The sequence below is a fragment of the Equus przewalskii genome, chromosome 3 (assembly GCF_037783145.1).
Source record: "Equus przewalskii isolate Varuska chromosome 3, EquPr2, whole genome shotgun sequence".
In the NCBI taxonomy this organism is placed as follows: domain Eukaryota; kingdom Metazoa; phylum Chordata; class Mammalia; order Perissodactyla; family Equidae; genus Equus; species Equus przewalskii.
In genome coordinates, this window is record NC_091833.1 from 17,839,963 (window position 1) to 17,859,750 (window position 19,788).

General features: G+C 40.8%; 1 protein-coding gene across 5 annotated transcripts in view; it reads left to right on the plus strand.

The window, feature by feature from the left end:
- Positions 1 to 19,788, plus strand: part of CTCF (CCCTC-binding factor) — a 49,641-nt gene that overhangs the window by 23,224 nt on the left and 6,629 nt on the right. For 3 of the 5 annotated variants that reach the window (XR_011537981.1, XM_070612217.1, XM_070612218.1), the window contains exons 3-9: positions 6,230 to 7,019; positions 7,367 to 7,537; positions 10,413 to 10,546; positions 13,466 to 13,586; positions 14,175 to 14,324; positions 18,811 to 18,971; positions 19,483 to 19,665. Coding sequence is in view for 4 of the 5 variants with exons in the window: in XM_070612217.1 (XP_070468318.1) it covers positions 6,239 to 7,019; positions 7,367 to 7,537; positions 10,413 to 10,546; positions 13,466 to 13,586; positions 14,175 to 14,324; positions 18,811 to 18,971; positions 19,483 to 19,665 (1,701 nt within the window). In the remaining variant the exon portion in view is untranslated. The remainder of the gene's footprint in view (positions 1 to 6,229; positions 7,020 to 7,366; positions 7,538 to 10,412; positions 10,547 to 13,465; positions 13,587 to 14,174; positions 14,325 to 18,810; positions 18,972 to 19,482; positions 19,666 to 19,788) is intronic. The other 2 variants (XM_070612219.1, XM_070612221.1) reach the window with 1 other exon arrangement.

Here is a 19,788-nt window from a genome sequence, read left to right on the forward strand (position 1 = left end):
ACCTATGAGTGGAGTCATACAGAGTTCGTCTTTCTCTGTCTGGCTTATTTCACTCAACGTAATACCCTCAAGGTCGATCCATGTTGTTGTGAATGGGACGACTTTGTCCTTTTTTATGGCTGAGTAGTATTCCATTGTATATATATACGATATCTTATTTATCCAGTCATCAGTTGCTGGGCACTTAGGTTGGTTCCATGACTTGGCTATTGTGAAGAATGCTGCGATGAACATAGGGGTGCATGGGACTTTGGAATTGCTGATTTCAGGTTCTTAGGATAGATACCCAGCAGGGGGATGGCTGGGTCATAAGGTATTTCTATTTTTAACTTTTTGAAAAATCTCCATACTGCTTTCCGTAGTGGCTGCACCAGTTTGCATTCCCACCAACAGTGTATGAGGGTTCCTTTTTCTGGTTGGATGGTTTTTTTAAAAAAATTCCTAAGCTTCGTTTTCTCACCAAGATTATAGAGAATACAGGAAGGATGCACTTCAGAATTCCATTTTATGTGTGATACTGCAGCTCAGAGGACTAATGCGCTTTGCCAAGCTCATTTGGTTGGTTAGTGATAAATTAGGGGCTCGAGTTCAGGTTTCTTTATTCTTTATCCAGTGCCATTGAGTTGAAGGTGATAGCCAAACATCTACGTAGATATCCTTTAGGCAGTGAAACTGGGAGGTTACGGATGTGGATTTGAGAGACCTCTGTGTAGAGCTGGCTAAAGTGAAAAGGCTAGTGAAAGGAGTGGCTACAGAGAAAAGAACAGGGCCTTGATGTGCTCAGAGGGGCTGGGGAAGGGGCTCTCAGAGACAAGGGAAGAGAGCTGGGAAAGGCAGGAGCCAAGGGAGAAAGAAGCTAATGAAGGAGAAATATGGGTTTCATACTGTCAGAAACTGAAGTTGAGGATGAGGGGAATGCCTTTGGGTTGCCTGGTGTAGTTTGTGGTGAGTGGTGCTTCTGGAAGGAGGGAGTGGAATCTTTTTTAGCAAGGACAGGTTCTTAAGATAGAGCATAGCCATCTACAAGTGTATGCCAATTATATGTGTGATGTGATATCATCCTTATAAAAAATGCATGTCCATCATGTCCATAAGGGGGAAAAACAGAAAACAACAAAGTGCTAGGTGCTTATCTTAGGTATAGGAATTGCAGACAACTTTTAAAAAATCTTTGTGTGCTTCATTTTTCAGATTTCTATAAATAAGCTAATATACTTTGATAATCTGAAAAACAATGGGTCCTGGAAGTAAATGTAAACCCCTTTTTAGTGGTGTTGGGCCACAAAAAGATTTGACAAAACTAGAAAGTGTGGCTGACTCAAGCAAGGAGATAGGCAGAGAAAATGAGAGAGAGTGGGAGGGAGGGAGAGAGTGAGTGTGTGTGTGTGTGGGTGTGGGTGTGTGGGTGTGTCAAATTAAGAAAAAACTGAGTGGAAGCAGGAGGCCAAGCTGAGTCCATAGAGGAACAGAGGAGACAGTGTGACACACCTAGGAGAGCACAGTCCCCAGGGAGTGGGGAGAGAGACCTGGTCCGGCCTTTTATCTTAATTACTGATTCAGAGAAGAGACTCCCTTCTCCTGGAGGAAGTTAGGTAGAAGGATCCACTGCTTGAGGGGATGTACTGAGCTTTCTAAGCAGTATATGGGAGAGGCTGGTGACTTGCTACTTTGTGTCTGATGTTTTTCTGTAAAAATAGAAGCTACTGCTTTTAAGAGTGTGAGTCTGTGCTGATGTTCATGGACCTTACACCATGTGTTTTTTCACAGTGAGAGAATACTCAGTCCTCTCAACTCCCTGGCAACGCAGTTGGTTTCAGTTTGTACTCCTTTGTACTGATTCTTTTTCTACCTGTTTTATAATTCCATGACCTCTTTTAGGTTGGACTTGGTTACTTACAAGCAATTTCTAGCATTTTAATTTCTCAAATTCATGGCAGAGACAAGATGGATTTTTCTGTGTTCTTCAAATTGTGTGCTACCAACCCCCATAGAGCTCAGAGATTAAATGTTTTTCTTCTACCAGTTTTGTTATTGAGGATACCTAAATAGCCTGGGATTATGTAGTGATTCTCTGGCAGGGCCAGCATTAGAGTTTACAGCTTGTGAATTTTTGTTCTTTGTTCTTGGATACTTTTCCCAAGAATGTCATCAAGGTGCATGGGCTTTTTCTCTGTTCCCTAACTCCACCATTTGGAACTGTCATCATCTTTGCTGGGGTACTAATTTGGGGGGGGAGGTGGATCTTCATGTCCTGGAAAACTTTCTTTTAAAAAAAATGTATGAAGATTAGTGGTATAAAGTAGTACTTCTCAAATTTTAATATATGAAACCACATGGGCATCTATTAAGTTGCAAATTCTGATTCTCTGGGTCAAGGGTGGAGCTTGAAGTTCTGTGTTTGTAACAAGTTCCAAGGTTATGCCAATTCTGCTGGTCCTGGGACCATACTTTGAATAAACAAGGTATAAAGCAGTGCTGACAAATACAGTAGCTTCTAGCCACATGTGGCTGTTGAAAATTTACAGTGTGACTAGTTCAAATTTAGGTATACTGCAAGTGTAAAATATATACCAGACTTCAAAGCCTTATGAAAATATAAAATACCTCAGTTTTTTATATTGGGTTGCATCTTGAAATGTTAATCTTTTGGACATATTGGGTTAAATAAAACAGATTACTAAAATTAATTTCACCTGTTTCTTTGTACTTCTAAAATATGGCTACTAGAAAATTTAAAATTATATGTATGTGGCTCACATTTGTTGCTTCCATTATATTTCTGTTGGATAGTGCTAGTATAGAACATTCCTATCCCAAGAATAATCCATCTGAACAATATTGATTATATAAAAGTAATTATAGTTAGGATCATGCTTAAAGTAGTCTTTTACTATCAGAAATATAAATGAGATCTTGTAATAAAAATGCTCGCACAGGGGCCGGCCAGGTGGTGCAGTGGTTAAGTTTGCACGTTCCACTTCACCGGCCCGAGGTTCACCAGTTCGGATCCCAGGTGTGGACATGGCACCGCTCCGCAAGCCATGCTGTGGTAGGCATCCCACATAAAAAAATGGAGGAAGATGGGCACAGATGTTAGCTCAGGGCCAGTCTTCCTCAGCAAAAAGAGGAGGATTGGCAGCAGTTAGCTCAGGGCTAATCTTTCTCAAAAAAAAAAATCGCACATTGATGCTGAGACATTTTTTATTTATAGGCAAATTATAAAGCACTCTACAGATGTCCCTTGACCCTCTCCTTCTGCAATAACATTTTGTTATGTTTGTCCCCACTGTTAATGGAAGAGCTAGTAAGAGGCCTTTGCACTGAGCAGTGTAGTACATTTCTCTTGGTTGTTGAGAACAAGGGACTAATGAAAGTAGATAATAGCAGAACAAATCAGACTGATAGCCCAGCAACCCACAAGATTTTTCATCAGCTTTGGTTTTGTTCCATGCAGATAATAGGGTTTGCTGAATCGGTCCAAAAACATAGGTTGCTTCAGGCCTAGCTTTTGCTCTTAAAGAGCTTTCGTAAGCCAGCTCGGGAAATGGATCATTTTGTGAAAAGCTTAAGTGCAAAATAGTGTGGTTATTTTATCAGCAGACACATTCAGAGAAAAGCGATGTCTAAAGAGCAACAAGTCATAAATCTGAATAGGTTATCTGGGGTCAGATACTGAGGGGCCTTGAAAGCCAGAGGGAGGGGTGTTATATGTATCGTGCATCTCTCCCTTTTGCAAAAATAGACACACACTTTGTTGAGGAAATTAAGCACTATTTTTTGTGAAATGATTAAATCTTAACTTCCCCCACCCAGAAATCATGTCGTTTTCCATTGCCAACCATATGAGTATGGTCTTCATATATTGTCATTCAAGACCATCCAAACTATGGCCACAACCAACACATCTTTCTCCTATCTCTTTCTACCCTTTCCTCTGTCCTTTGCTTTAAGCCAACTTTTTTATTCTTTCTCATAACCAGTTCCCTCATGTATTTGTTCTACAAAAGGATCCAACCCCCTTCCCCTTCAGAATATACACACATATCACTCTGCCTTTGAATGTCCTGCCTATGTTTCAGGGTTCCATTCAGATTCCACATTTATGAAGAATCTTGATTTCACATGTAGTTAGGTAGGGTTCTCCAAACCTACCTACTTTTGCCTTTAACTCTTGTACCTATTCTGTCCCTTATGTTAGACGGTAACTCCTAGAATGCAAGACCAGGCCTGGCCCATCTCCGTATAGTCTTTGTACTGCCTTGCAGGTGGTCCTGGCTTAAGGAGGTTTATCTAAAGCTGCTAAAATGGATACAGTGTTAAGGTGCCTAGACAGAGAATTGGAGAAACGTGCCTCTAATAGAAATAGTAAAAACTTTGTTTGAGACTAGGGCAAGAATACAAAACACCTTAAAATTTAATTTTGAATTAACCTTGTATATGTTTATGGGTTTTGTTAGGTCAGATTATTGCTATGAACTAGATAATTGTTCAGACCCATTTTACTCTTAGATATCCAGATACTCTCAGTACTCACAAGACTTAAGAGCCAGAAATATGAATTGACTGATTTTTTTTTCCTTTTTTTTTTTTTTTTTGAGGAAGATTAGCCCTGAGCTAACATCTGCTGCCAATCTTCCTCTCTTTGCTGAGGAAGACTGGCCCTGAACTAACATCCATACCCATCTTCCCCTACTTTTCTTTTCTTTTTTTTTTTTTGAGGAAGATTACCCCTGAGCTAACATCTGCCACCAATCCTCTTTTTGCTGAGGAAAGCTGGCCCTGAGCTAACATTCGTGCCTTTCTTTCTCTGCTTTGTATGTGGGATGCCTACCATAGCATGGCTTGTCAAGCAGTGCCATGTCTGCACCCGGGATCCAAACCAGCGAACCCCGGGCTGCCGAAGCAGAACGTGTGCACTTAACCGCTGCACCACCGGGCCAGCCCCCTTCCTCTACTTTTTGAATGTGGGATGCCTGCCACAGCATGGCTTGACACGTGGTGCGTAGGTCTGCACCCAGGATCTGAACTGGTGAACCCCGGGCCGCCAAAGAGGAATGTGCGAGCTTAACCACTGCACTACCAGGCTGGCCCCTCTGTTTTCTATTATATATTCAGTTAGCATTTATTGAGTCCTTACCAACCTGGGCAATGTGCTAAAGTGTAAAAACTGCTTGTTAAACATGGTCCCAATCCTCAAGGAACTCAGGGTCTCATAGAGGAGAGAGAGATACATGAATGTCAAGTAGAATGACACAGGAGGTGGTGGTGTGTGGTAGTTACAAGCAGGGCCTTTGGAGTCTGGATTCAAGTTCTTATTCTGAATCCAAAAAACAGAGTGAAAAAACATGACAGTGCATGTTTTCTAAAGTAGAATTTAGCTAAAAACAGCAAGGCCTTCTGCCAGTGTTTTTATAAAGAGGTATAGGAAATGTATAAGCTTTAAACTAGTTTTGTTAATAATTCTTTAATGTTAAATATCAGTCAAAGTTGAGTCTAATTGTTTCGTATCCTATTTTTTTTTAACCATTTATTGGTTTGAATCAGGATCCAAAGATCCATATAGTGTGATCAATTGCTGCATCTCTTAAGTCTTTTATCTATATCAGAGATTCTCAACCTCAGTACTGTTGACATTTGGGGCCCAATAACTTTTTGTGGTGGAGGACTGATCTGTGCATAGCAAGATGTTTAGTAACATCTCTGGCCTCTATCCACTAGATGCTGGTAGCACACCCACCCCGGTAGTGACAACCAAAAAATGTCTCCAGGCCTTGCCAGATGTCCCCTGGAGGCAAAGTCACACCAGGTTGAGAACTGCTGATCTGTAGGTTCTCCCTCTATCTTTCCCATATTTTCTCCTGGTGATTTTTTTGCAGAAGAAACTGGGTAGTTAATCCTGCAGAGATTCCTTCAGTCTGGATTTCACTGATTTCATCCCTATAGTGTAATTTAACATCCTCTGTCACCATTTCCTATTAATTGGTAGTTGGATCTAAAGACTTGATTAGTTTCCAATTTTTTTGTTTTGTTTGACAAGACTGCTTCATAGGTGGCGTTTTGTTCTTCTGTCAGGAGGCACATAGTATCTGTTTTGTCTTTTTATAATATTAACAACTGTTGATACCTTATTTATTCATCAGGAATCTTTTTTATTTTAAAATGTATTTTATATATTTTCATTTAGACAAACTTTATTTAAAATAACAATCTGTGTTCTCCCTTAATAAAGGAAGGGGAAATGGAAGGTGAGGCGGTTGAAGCCATTGTGGAGGAGTCTGAAACTTTCATTAAAGGAAAGGAGAGAAAGACTTACCAGAGACGCCGGGAAGGGGGCCAGGAAGAGGACGCATGCCACCTACCCCAGAACCAGAGTGATGGGGGTGAGGTGGTCCAGGATGTCAATAGCAGTGTACAGATGGTAATGATGGAACAGCTGGATCCTACCCTTCTTCAGATGAAGACTGAAGTAATGGAGGGTACAGTCGCTCCAGAAGCAGAGGCTGCTGTGGACGATACCCAGATCATAACCTTGCAGGTTGTAAATATGGAGGAACAGCCCATAAACATAGGAGAGCTTCAGCTTGTTCAAGTACCCGTTCCTGTGACTGTACCTGTTGCTACCACATCGGTAGAAGAACTTCAGGGGGCTTATGAGAATGAAGTATCTAAAGAGGGCCTTGCAGAAAGCGAACCCATGATATGTCACACCTTACCTTTGCCTGAAGGGTTTCAGGTGGTGAAAGTGGGGGCCAATGGAGAGGTGGAGACACTAGAACAAGGGGAACTTCCGCCTCAGGAAGATCCTAGTTGGCAAAAAGACCCAGACTATCAGCCACCAGCCAAAAAAACAAAGAAAACCAAAAAAAGCAAACTGCGTTACACAGAGGAGGGCAAAGATGTGGATGTGTCTGTCTATGATTTTGAGGAAGAGCAGCAGGAGGGTCTGCTGTCAGAGGTTAATGCAGAGAAAGTGGTTGGTAACATGAAGCCTCCAAAACCAACAAAAATTAAAAAGAAAGGTAAAATGAGTTTATTCATTATAATCTCATAAAACCTCTCTGGGATAAAGTATATAACAGTGCATATGCAGGTTATTTTATATTAAATGGATTTTTTAAAAAGATCAGGATGTGGGTTCCAGTCTTTTTAGCCAGTCTGAAAGAGGTTTTTCCAGATTGAGTACTTTTTAAGCCCTGAAGAGAAAGAAGTAAATCTATAAGTGGCATGAGATAATTATGACTTAATATGACTTAGGTTAAGTTTAGTTATAAAAGGCTAATGAAATATATTTGTACAAATTTAAGATTAAGATTAATCTTAACACTTTAAAACCCTGCAACAAGTAAGTGTTTTATTTTGCATATAGGTGTAAAGAAGACATTCCAGTGTGAGCTTTGCAGTTACACGTGTCCACGGCGTTCAAATTTGGATCGTCACATGAAAAGTCACACTGATGAGAGACCACACAAGTGCCATCTTTGTGGCAGGGCATTCAGAACAGTCACCCTCCTGAGGAATCACCTTAACACACACACAGGTGCTGGATAAGAATGTTGGGGGCTACAGCATAGCAAAGATTGTAGCTTGGGTTTTAAGTATCATCCAAGCTGGTTCCAGTGGGAAGTTAAAGAAGGAAGATTTTTATTCTTTTTTATCGTGCCCTTTTTGTAATCTTGATTTATCGTAAACACATGGACTTAGTTATAAGCAAATGTAAAGAAAATTTTATGGAAAATGATTATGTAAGGATGATGATCCAGAAAAAGATTATCTATGGCAGTTAATCTATAATACTTCCTGAAGACATCACCATTGTGGTGCTGAGATTTTAGCAACGACGAAAAATGACCCACAAAATTCCCAGGCAACAATTGCTAGGCACTATGAGAAAGAACATTAGAAGCAGAAGTGAAGGGTCAGCCCTGGTGGCCTAATGGTTAAGTTCGGCGCACTCTGCTTTAGTGGTCCAGGTTCAGTTCCTGGACGCGGACCTACACTGCTCTGTTAGTGGCCATGCTGTGCTCGCGGCCCACATACTAAAAAATAGAGGAAGATTGGCACAAATGTTAGTTCAGGGCGAATCTTCCTCAGCAAAAAGAAATAAAGAAATAGAAGTGAAATGCTACCTTTGTAAAAACCATGGTTTCTGGTTGTTTCGCCTCAAGGAAAATAAGTAATTTGTAATCTCAGAATGGAAAGTTTAAGGTACCATTTTAGCAGTTTTCAAACATTTAATTATTCACACTCCATACATACTTTAATATTCTAATATTAGCTTCATCTTGACTGTGGTCAGGTCCAAGGGGTCACTGAAGTAGAGAGACTGTGCACTGGAGCTTTCTTTAGGCTCTCTCCTGGGCTCTTTGCACTCTCAGTGTTGGCACTTGACTGCAAGTGCTAATAGAAGCTTCTCTCACCCAGTTCCTCATGCAGAATAGCTTTCCTCTATCCAGATTCTCCAACTCATTTTATAAGATGACTTTCGTTTTTGATTTGATATGCTGGTTGTCCGATGAGCATGATCAAGCGGGGGTTGACCTTTAAGCAGTATGCTGTGCTTTAGTATATTCTTACTAATGCGCCTTAGTCACTTTTCACCATCTCCCTAGTCTCTACTCAGACACTTGATGATATATTTTATTTAGTTGTTTGAAGGTACTATGAAAGGGGCATATGACTAGATAAAAGCAGTTAGCCCTATCAAAGGACTTCCCAAGATGGGAGTGCCTTGACGTGGGCAGTGTATGTCATGGTCTAGTTCTCAGCTTTGAAAATAAGTTCAGTCTGTTCAGTTACTTAGAGCTGATTTGGCAGGTATAAGTCATGCTGACCACACCCTCAAGGGTCAGGTGCGTATCAGAAAATCAGTTTATGGTGAGGAAAACACCTTTTTATTTTCTAGATCCAGTTGTATTGCATTCTAGGGGGCACCCTTGCCTATGTTGAAATGCTGTAGCAATTGAAAGGTGACTTGTTCAGCATGAACCTTGAGCAGAGGGACATAGGCGGTCATGTGGTGCAATCCTGTCCCACAGCAGTGTCTACTTCTTTCTTAATTGCCATGAGTATGTCTACCAGAGGCAGGCCTCTTTCTCTCCCCTAGATAGTACTAGGTAAACATTGGAAATTCTTGGTTTTCAGCTTACCTTGTCCTAACAGAAATGGATGCTGCTTTCCTTCTCTTGTTCATTGTTTTACTTACCTATCTCTACCACCAGACTATGCCTTTTTCACAGATAAGAACTCTCCTTCACTCCTCCATCCTCGGTGGTACTAAAGAAGCAAACTGAGCAAATGAACATTCCTTGGAATTTCTTAGTTGCTGTCATACTCCAATCATATTTCCCTCTCCAAGGTTCTCTCAGTCTCTGGGGGAATCATCTCTGCAGGTGGCTGGTCCCATTGATTATATTGTGACTCTTCCTAATTCCCTTCTCAGAGGTAGCATTCCTTTGGTTTTGGTGTTTGGGATTACCTTGCTGTCACCCTTTCCCTGAGGCCACAATTACAGACAGTCCCTAGTTTCTGAGTAATAGTGTATGAAAACAGCACTGTGTTCTGCTGTCAGCTTTATTTCCTTATTGTCGTTATTACCTGGGGATGATATTTTCAATGTAGTATTCAGACTATAAAGTGACTGGAGAAGCTCCACTAAAGTAGTCAGTTCTGTTATGGGGCTACTATGTGAAGACATATTAAAAACAGTAAGATTCTTTCAGTGAAAGAAAAACAACAAGAAATGTGGAGAATATATTATTAGTTCATAAAAATGTTTATGCCATGAATTGACATTCAGATCAGAGCATAGTAGACATGGATGTTTGAAAGTGTTGTTTAAGTCAGTAAAAAGCTTTACTTTGTAACCTTGTACTTGTTTCTGTACTTTGAAAACAAGCTATCATATTTGTATTTTTAAAAAAAGACAAAGTGTCAGAATCTGGATGGGCCAATGGCCCCATATATATAGTTGTAATACAGTAAGATTTGATGTGCAAAAGGATCTCAAGTCAAATGACTATTAATTCTGTGACCTGTACTTGATAAAACATTAAGGTTTAAAAGATGTTCTTCATTTTTTATCAAGAGTTGAAACAGAATGATGTTTCTACTAACTGTTAATCCATAGCAACCAGAATATTCACAAAATAGGGATAAAAAGAATTTTGTATTCAAAGGCAGCAGACTCAAATAAGTAATTAAGAGAAACTAAGTGTTTGGCCCATTTTTCTGATATTCTGATGTTAGTGTTGTAAAGTCAGCTGGGCCCTCTCATAGCTTTTGGAGTTACTCAGACTAATGCAGGGTTGATGAGATGACTAGGGTCCAGCCTCATGCAGCAGTTCTCTGTCACACATTGAACTCATTGACTGTGCCCTTGATCTTGTCTTCCTGTTGTACCCTCTTTTCTCTAGGTACTCGTCCTCACAAGTGCCCAGACTGCGACATGGCCTTTGTGACTAGTGGAGAGTTGGTGCGGCATCGTCGTTACAAACACACCCATGAGAAGCCATTTAAGTGTTCCATGTGCGATTATGCCAGCGTAGAAGTAAGTGTTCAGCTCCTTGTTGGTTTCTCTCTTAAGAAGACCATGATTCCAGTATGAGGATATAAACTACCAAGGCTAATAACTTAAGATGAGATAGAAAATCTTACTAGAGTAACACTCCTAGTCCTCCCCACCACCAAAAATATTGAGTGTGAAAGATTTACTCATTAAAAAAAGGGAACCATTTCTACATGTTGTTATAGGGAGGTTCTACCAAACTTGAAAGAAAGAAATAGCTGTACCCAGAGCATTTTAAAATGGGAGATTTGTCACCTTTGTTATTTGAGGCTACCCTGTTACCAAAACGGGATAAGGATACTATCAAAAAGAAAACTATGTTATTCTCATAGAGAAGCAAAAATTCTAAATAAAGTTACTAAACTATATTTAGTAAAATATTTTAAAAGATAAGCGATTACTAAATAGAGTATCTAAAATGCAAGGATAGTTCAACATTAGGAAATTATTGGTGTGTACTGCATTGAGAGATTAAAGAAAAACTTTATGATCATTCTTAGATTACTGAAAAACTATAAAATTCAGTATCATTACTGCTTAAAGTCCTAGCAAGAGTGAAAGAGGGGCCGGCCCGCTGGCATAGTGGTTAAGTGCGCACGTTCTGCTTCTCGGCGGCCCAGGGTTCACCGGTTCGGATCCCAGGTGTGGACATGGCACCACTTGGCAAAAGCCATGCTGTGGTAGGCATCCCATGTATAAAGTAGAGGAAGATGGGCATGAATGTTAGCTCAGGGCCAGTCTTCCTCAGCAAAAAGAGGAGGATTAGCAGTAGTTAGCTCAGGGCTAATCTTCCTCAAAAAAAAGAGTAAAAGAAAATGTCTTTACTAGAACGAGAATATACTAGAAACCTCTAGTAAACCTATCCTAATTAACTCTGAAACATTGCAAGTATTCCCATTAAAATTTGGTACAAGGGGGCCAGCCCCATGGCCGAGTGGTTAAGTTCGAGCACTCCGCTTTGGTGGCCCAGGGTTTTGCCAGTTCGGGTCCTGGGCACAGACCTAGCACTGCTCGTCAGGCCATGCTGAGGCAGCATTCCACATAGCTCAACTAGAAGGACCTACACCTAGAGTACACAACTATGTATGGGGCGCTTTGGGGAGAAGAACAAAAAGAAAAGGAAAAAAAATTAGGGGGAGCAAAACAAGATTCCATTCTTACTGTTTTCAACGTTGTCTTGGAAATCCTAGCTAATAAAATAAAATAAGAAATGAATTTTAATTGGAAAAAGGAAACTTGTTTCTTGCTGACTTATTTGTTTACATGGAAAATCCAAGAGAATCAGCTAAAGAACTTTGAGCTGTAAGCTAAGTTTAGTTGGGTGATTAGATAAAATAGGTACACAGAAATCAGTAACTTACTTAACACTATCAATGGTAGGAAACAGATTCAAATTCTAATAGCAATAAAATGACTTAGGGATAAACTGAACAACAACAAACATTTGATGGTGTGAAGAAAACTTGACAAACTTTTCCAAAGGACATGAATAAATGAAGAGACATTACACGTTGATTGTAAATTTCAACTGGAAGAGTAAACATGAATGACTAAGAAAAATTTGAGACAAGAATGAGGGGTTTGTGCAGTTGATGTGGTGAAACTCCTTAGTAAATGAAGACAGCGTGATATCGGAGCAAGAATAAGTAGCTCATTGGAACAGAATTTCATATATAAGTGCATATAGGAATTTAATGTATGATAAGTAGGCGAATCTTGCAAAGAGAATTAGTAATGCTGCTGACACCATTGTTTAACCATTACAGTGTGTGAAAACTTGCTGTGTAGCACTCATAAGTACAGGAGGGTTTTCTTATTGTTAAAATTGGAACTTTAAAAGAAATTTTCAGGGGCTGGCCCCATGGCCAAGTGGTTAAGTTCGCGCGCTCTGCTGCAGGCAGCCCAGTGTTTCGTTGGTTCGAATCCTGGGCGTGGACATGGCACTGCTCATCAAACCACGCTGAGGCAGCGTCCCACATGCCACAACTAGAAGGACCCACAGCGAAGAATATTACAACTACGTACCAGGGGGCTTTGGGGAGAAAAAGGAAAAAATAAAATCTTTAAAAAAAAAAAAAAAATTTTCAGGGCCGGCCCTGTGGTGCAGTGGTTAAGTGTGCACATTCCACTTCTTGGCGGCCCGGGGTTCACAGGTTTGGATCCCAGGTGCAGACATGGCACCGCTTGGCAAAAGCCATGCTGTGGCAGGCGTCCCACGTATACAGTAGAGGAAGATAGGCATGGATGTTAGCTCAGGGCCAGTCTTCCTCAGCAAAAAGAGGAGGATTGGCAGTAGTTAGCTCAGGGCTAATCTTCCTCAAAAAAATAAATAAATAATTTTTCAAATCAAACAGTAGTGCGTATTCAAAGCATTTCTTAACATCGAGTTAGAAAGTCACCATTTTGTTGGAAAGGTACGCAGCAGGATACAAAAAACATAGTCATTAGTGAGGAAGGTAAATGAGAGGCCCTTGTGAAGCCTGGCCAGTCTGGGAAGTGCTAATGATAGGAAGATGAATTAAAATAGGTGCTTATTAACTCAGATTCAAAATTTGGAATAAAATTGACCTATAAGTAAGCATAGATTATTTAAAAACTGTTATGGAAAACTTTAAACATTTATAGGAGTAGAGGGAATAGTATTAACCAACTTAGACAGTTATTAATAATGACCAATATTGACTTATCTATTCTCCTATTCATTTACCCTCTTCCTTTGGATTATGTTATGGATTTAAGAAACAAAGATTATAAATAACAAAGAGGAGAAATATTATCTTTCGGACTTTTTCTGTATTCTGAACTTCAGTGCCCAAAAACAAGCTTTTGTGCTTAACCCACAGCACTCACGTTACATTCTGTGTCAACAAAGTATGCTATTGGGTTGCTTTCGTGTTTCAGGTCAGCAAATTAAAACGTCACATTCGCTCTCATACTGGAGAGCGTCCGTTCCAGTGCAGCTTGTGCAGTTATGCCAGCAGGGACACATACAAGCTGAAAAGGCACATGAGAACCCATTCAGGTAGGACTTCTCGCCTCCTTCTTGTATTAATGAGCTCCTTTTCAGTGGATCCCATGGGACCCTGTGAACCACCACGAGCCCTATTGCTTACCTGAATGGAAACTAGAATGAAAGTAGTATATAATTGACAAATGCTTCTCTGGCATATCTTCTGAATTCATTGTTCTGAATATACGTTGGAGAATAGACAGTTTGTACTGTTAGAAGAAGTCTGAGTAGATTAACCCAACTTGTTCAGTTTTCCTAAGTACTGTCTTGTCCTAAAAAGAAAAACTGGTAGGTCCTCCTGTCATCCCATCTACTCTCCCCCGGAAGTAAGCATTGCTGTAGGAACTGCTTTTTCCAATGTGAAAGGACTCCATGGCGAAGCTGGGCAGGGCAGAGCAGAGGTGGTGGCATCAGATCAGGGCTTGTTTGCCATCTCTGAAGATTGGCATGAGCCAAGCAGTGGGCTTGAGCCTCAGCCTTCCTAAGTAATACCTGTAAATTCTCTGCAGCATAGCATACCTGCCACCTGAATACCCCTCCAATTAAATGATAGTATTTAGTCATTTCATCTAATTTGTTCATTCTGTATTTCCTTTTAAGGAGAAAAACCTTATGAATGTTATATTTGTCACGCTCGGTTCACCCAAAGTGGTACCATGAAGATGCACATTTTACAGAAGCACACAGAAAATGTGGCCAAATTTCACTGTCCCCACTGTGACACTGTCATAGCCCGAAAAAGTGATTTGGGTAAGTAAATAAGTGGCAAATGAAAAAAATATCTTCAAGGATTTTTGAAAAAATGAAGATGATGAATAACTTCCTTTTCTAACCCATTTTGTGTATGTGAATGGCCTGCCACTTAATAAAAGCCATTGATTAGCTGCTATTTTTTTCTGTCTCTTCTTTCGCCTACTACAGTCAGGCCACAAGATTCTTTCCTGAATATAGCTCATCTATAAATTAACAGGAGCTGTAATGAGAGGAAACAGAGTATACCTTTAATTAGTAGCCTTCATGGGTAATGTTAAATAGGGAAGTGACATAGTATGATCCAAACTAAGGTCAGTCTACTTCAGTTTTTTCAGAACATTTGTCCTTTCTCTAGGTAATTGGACTGTTTCATTGGTTTGGTGATAATTATATTTCTGTGTGTAATTAAGCTAGAGTTTATATAGAGGCAAAGTTTAGCATTAGAAATTTTAATATGATCCATACTTAAAGATAGGTCACCTGAATTTCTCCCCTTGTTTTTCTTATTTAAAAGAGATAAAAATATTGCCCTAGTCTGTTCTCTGTCCAAAATGCATTTCTCCTTGAGTATTATTTTTTTGAACATTTTTACATTTGGATGAATTTTTGTACTTTACAAATTGTCTTTCACTTTTCTTTTACTCTTTTACTCATTTGATCTTCTCAACAACCATATGAAGTCATCAAGGCATATGCAGTATGTATTCTAGCTTTATAGGTGATGAACCTAAGGCTCACACAGGTGTCTTGTCCAAAGCTGCACAGCACAGCTTTTGAGTGGCAAAGCTGGGCTTGAGTCCTCTTGAGTCCCCACAGGTGTTTCTTACACTGAGGAATATGTGAGTACTCAGGTCATATCAGCAATCTCGCAAGCCACAGCATAAACGTGGCCTGTGTTTCTGCAGCATTGGTTTTACCCAAAAGTTTTTTGGTTTTTTTTGTGTTTTTTTTTGTTTTTTGTTTTTTGTTTTTGAGGAAGATTAGCCCTGAGCTAACTGCTGCCAATCCTTCTCTTTTCACTGAGGAAGACTGGCCCTGAGCTAACATCCGTGCCCATCCTTCTCTACTTTTTTTTTATATGTGGGACACCTACCACAGCATGGCATGCCAAGCAGTACCATGTCCACACCTGGGATCTGAACCAGTGAACCCTGGGCCACCAAAGCAGAACAGGCGCACTTAACCGCTGCACCACCGGGCCGGCCCCTACCCAAAAGGTTTTGAGTAAAATTATACAATTTAACTGGTGTCTTAAAACATTTTTATATTAATATGACTATATTGAGCAAAGTGCAGACTGACATATATTTTTAAGATGAAACCGTGAGTTTGAAGCAGAGGACTTTGGGCTCCACATAAGACCCATGGGTCATGTGTTCATCCTACTCTGCTGTTAAGAGGACTTCGTTAGAAAGATTTAAGAGGCACTGTCCTCAGGTAAATGAAAGAGTTTTACTCTTCTCATCATATAGAAACTAAAATCTAAACCAATAACATCTCATTGAAATGTGTGTGAGCTATTAGGTTATTGTCTGGATTGTTCAAATTTTTGTCTTTGCTGAGGAAGGTTAGCCCTGAGTTAACATCTGTTACCAATCTGTCTCTTTTCTTTTCTTTTTTTTTTCTTTTTTGGCTTGAGGAAGATTAGCGCTGAGCTAACATCTGTGCCAGTCTTCCTCCACTTTATATGTGGGTCTCCACCACAGTGTGGCTGAGGTACACCCCTGAGATCTGAACCCACAAACCTGGACCACCAAAGTGGAGCGTACCGAACTTAACCACTACACCACAGGGCCAGCCCCTCAATTTTTTTTAGTTATTCACTTTTATGATATGTTTATGATATAAACAACACCCTGGGTATTTTATACTTGCGTGATCACTCTTAGACCTTATATAATAAGGTCTTTATGAGACACTTAATTGCCTAGGAGCTGTCAAGTAATAATCTCCCAAAAGCAGTCCTAAAGAAGTTTGTGTTCCTCTTTAAAGCAGGCCCGATTCACTCTGATACGCAGTAATTAAAATTCATCGCTTCGTTACACTTCAGTTAAAAAAAAATTACTACTTTGTGACACAGGAAAGCATGGGCTTTGGAGACAGACCTGCTGGAGTGAAGGCTGACCTCTGAATACTTACTGCTCTAAGCTTCTTTTTCTTTTTGTCCTCAACTGATATATTGGAATAATACCTACCTTACAGGATTGTTTTTACAAGTATTTAATAAGAACATATGAAAGAAAAAGTCTTTTATATTACTGTTAGTTTGGTCTCTATCAGAGGACCAGAATGGGAAAGTTGAGGTTTAAAAATTATTTGAAATAATATATGCACATATAAAGGTCTTCATTTAATGAAGGTGTGTAGAGAGTGAGAAGTCAGAGCCATCCCTTTGGCTGTCCTCGTCTCCAGTCTTCAGAACCGGCCCTCTTGAAGTGGTGTGATAGTGCTAGTACCGTGACTGAAGCAGATTGGCAGCACCGTAAATTCATGATCCCAAATGCAGCTGGGCTCTTGTTGCTCCTGCACAGTCCAGCTGTTTGGCCTTGTCAGGTGTGCTCCCATTTTCCACAGTGACTTTGTTTGTTCATTCGTTCCATAAGTGTTTGGGTGCCTGCTATGTGAGAGGTGCCATGACAGATTTGGGTAAATCACTCTTAACTTTCTTTAAACCTCTGCTGTTCGTCCCCTTTACTCTCTGCCTCCCTGGTCTCAGTAAGTGACTTCTTTTTCTACTTCAGAAAAAAAAAAGGCAACAGATCAAAACTCCATATTTCCTGTTACCAAACCTACAAACCTACTTGCCTCTGTATTCATCCTCTCTTTCCCCACCTGGTACTAGAGAGTTGATATCACTCATTTTGTCCATGGCCTGTCCCTTTGCCTTTCCCTTGATCCCACTCTCCTGTTGTCTTGGCAGCCTTTACATGGTCAAGTATTGTCTCTTTACCTTCATCTTCACCTTCTCACTCTTTGATCTTTCCCCTCAACTCTAAACATGCTTACTTCTTTCCTGTCTTTAAAAATAATCTTCCCTGGGGCCGCTCTGGTGGCACAGCGGTTAAGTGTGCACATTCCACTTTTCCAGCCGGGGGTTCGCAGGTTCGGATCCCTGGTGCGGACATGGCACCGCTTGGGAAACCATGCTGTGGTAGGTGTCCCACATAGAAAGTAGAGGAAATAAATAATCTTCCCCTCTAGGTTTAGCTCTTCTTCCCAGCCAACCCTCATGAAGTTATATCCCTCACAGGCCTCCCTTCCTCAGCTCCTGATTCTCTCCCATCTGGCTTATACCCCATCACTCTATAAAGTGACTCTTAGTAAGATCACTAATGACCCCACATTGCTGAATGTAGGGAACATTCCACTTCCCATCACTCTTAATGTCTTAGCAGCGTTCTTCATAGTGGCCTTTGCCCTCCTCCTGAAAACACTTTCTTACCTTGACCTCCGTGGCACTACATCGTGTTGGCTTGCTTATTTCTCCCTCTGTTCCTTCTCAGACTTCTCTTGTTGTAATCCTTCCTTTCACTGGCCTTAACTGTTAGATTTCTTAAAGTGTGACCCATACTCTTCTTTTTCTTTTTCTTTTTTTTTTTTTTAAAGATTTTATTTTTTCCTTTTTCTCCCCAAAGCCCCCCAGTACATAGTTGTATATTCTTCGTTGTGGGTCCTTCTAGTTGTGGCATGTGGGACGCTGCCTCAGCGTGGTCTGATGAGCAGTGCCATGTCTGCACCCAGGATTCGAACCAAGGAAACACTGGGCCACCTGCAGTGGAGCACGCAAACTTAACCGCTCGGCCACGGGGCCAGCCCCTACTCTTCCTTTTCATACTTTACTTTTGCCTTAAGTGATTTCATCAGCTCCCATGGTCTCACTCAAATCCTAACAACTCCTAAATGTATGTTCCTACTCCTGATCTTTCTTTTGAGTTAGGCTTATATAACTATCTATCCTTTGCCGTCTCTCTCCTTGCTTTGATATCATTGGCATTTCAAATTCAGCATGTCCAAAACTGAAAGTCTGAAACCTCTTTGCCCCGCGTCCTAACAACAAACACGCACAACTTGGGCTTCAGCCTTCTTCCACTGTTCCTTGTCTCGGTAACTGGCCCCACTGTCTTCTCAGTTTTCCAAGCCAGAAATCTGGAGGACATCTCTGACACCCACACCTTCCTCCTTCTTACTCTGTATTCAGTCATTAAATCCTGGTGATTCAACTTCCTAGATCTCTCATCGGTTCTCTCCCTTCCTTCCATATCCATTGCTATCACCGTTGTCCAGGCCACCATGTTCTCTCACCTATCCTGTTTCAAAACCTTCACTGGTCTCCCCACATCTGTTGCTATTCCTCCTTGTAATTCATTTCCGTATAGCAGCCAGAGTAATTATTTTAAGAAACAGAAAGAAATGTATTATTAACTTGTTGAAATGCTTGTTTGTGTTTTCACAACTTAGACTGGGCTTTGTATTTTGCTTTCAGGTGTCCACTTGAGAAAGCAGCATTCCTATATTGAGCAAGGCAAGAAATGCCGATACTGCGATGCTGTTTTTCATGAGCGTTATGCCCTCATCCAGCATCAGAAGTCACACAAGAACGAGAAGCGCTTTAAGTGTGACCAGTGTGATTATGCTTGCAGACAGGTAGAGATCTTCATAGTTAGAAACTAGTTGATGTCAGGTTTTATCAGAGGTTTTTTTATATACCTTGTATGGTGGCTGTTTTTAAGGTTAGGATTTTCAAACTGATTTATGAGGAATGTCACGAAGGTCCTACTCCTAGATTGTATTATCTCAGTCTCCAGCTGATGTTTTATTTAGTCACAGCTTACCCCCTACCCACCCAGGCAGACTACTGGCTTCTTTCTCAAAACTGGAAATTAAGTCCAGGACTTGAGAAAAGGGAAGAATCTGATCCTGGGGCTTGATGCTTGGGAGTGATCTAGAGAAGCAGCCCAACAGGAGTGAACAGATGTGCACTAGGATTTATGGAAGCACTTTTGCACCCCAGTAAAGATAACATTATCTCGATGAGCAGTTTTGAGCCTAGATCCTTGGGAGAGAAAGGCTTGTCATCCACATGTACACAGCTGGTGTCTGAGGTAGCAGCCCTGTAACAGGCTCTGAGGCCTCTTCCCACCCTGCTCTTTTTCAGGAGAGGCACATGATAATGCACAAGCGCACTCACACTGGGGAGAAGCCTTATGCCTGCAGCCACTGCGACAAGACCTTCCGCCAGAAACAGCTCCTCGACATGCACTTCAAACGCTATCATGACCCCAACTTTGTTCCTGCGGCCTTCGTCTGTTCTAAGTGTGGGAAAACATTTACACGCCGGGTAAGAGTCAGGACTTTACTTCTCCTATTATAGTTCTTAATATCGTATTCTTGATCTTCTACTGCAAAGCAGGGCACTTTTTTCCCACTGAAGTTATAACCATAGAGATGCCCTCTGCTTGGA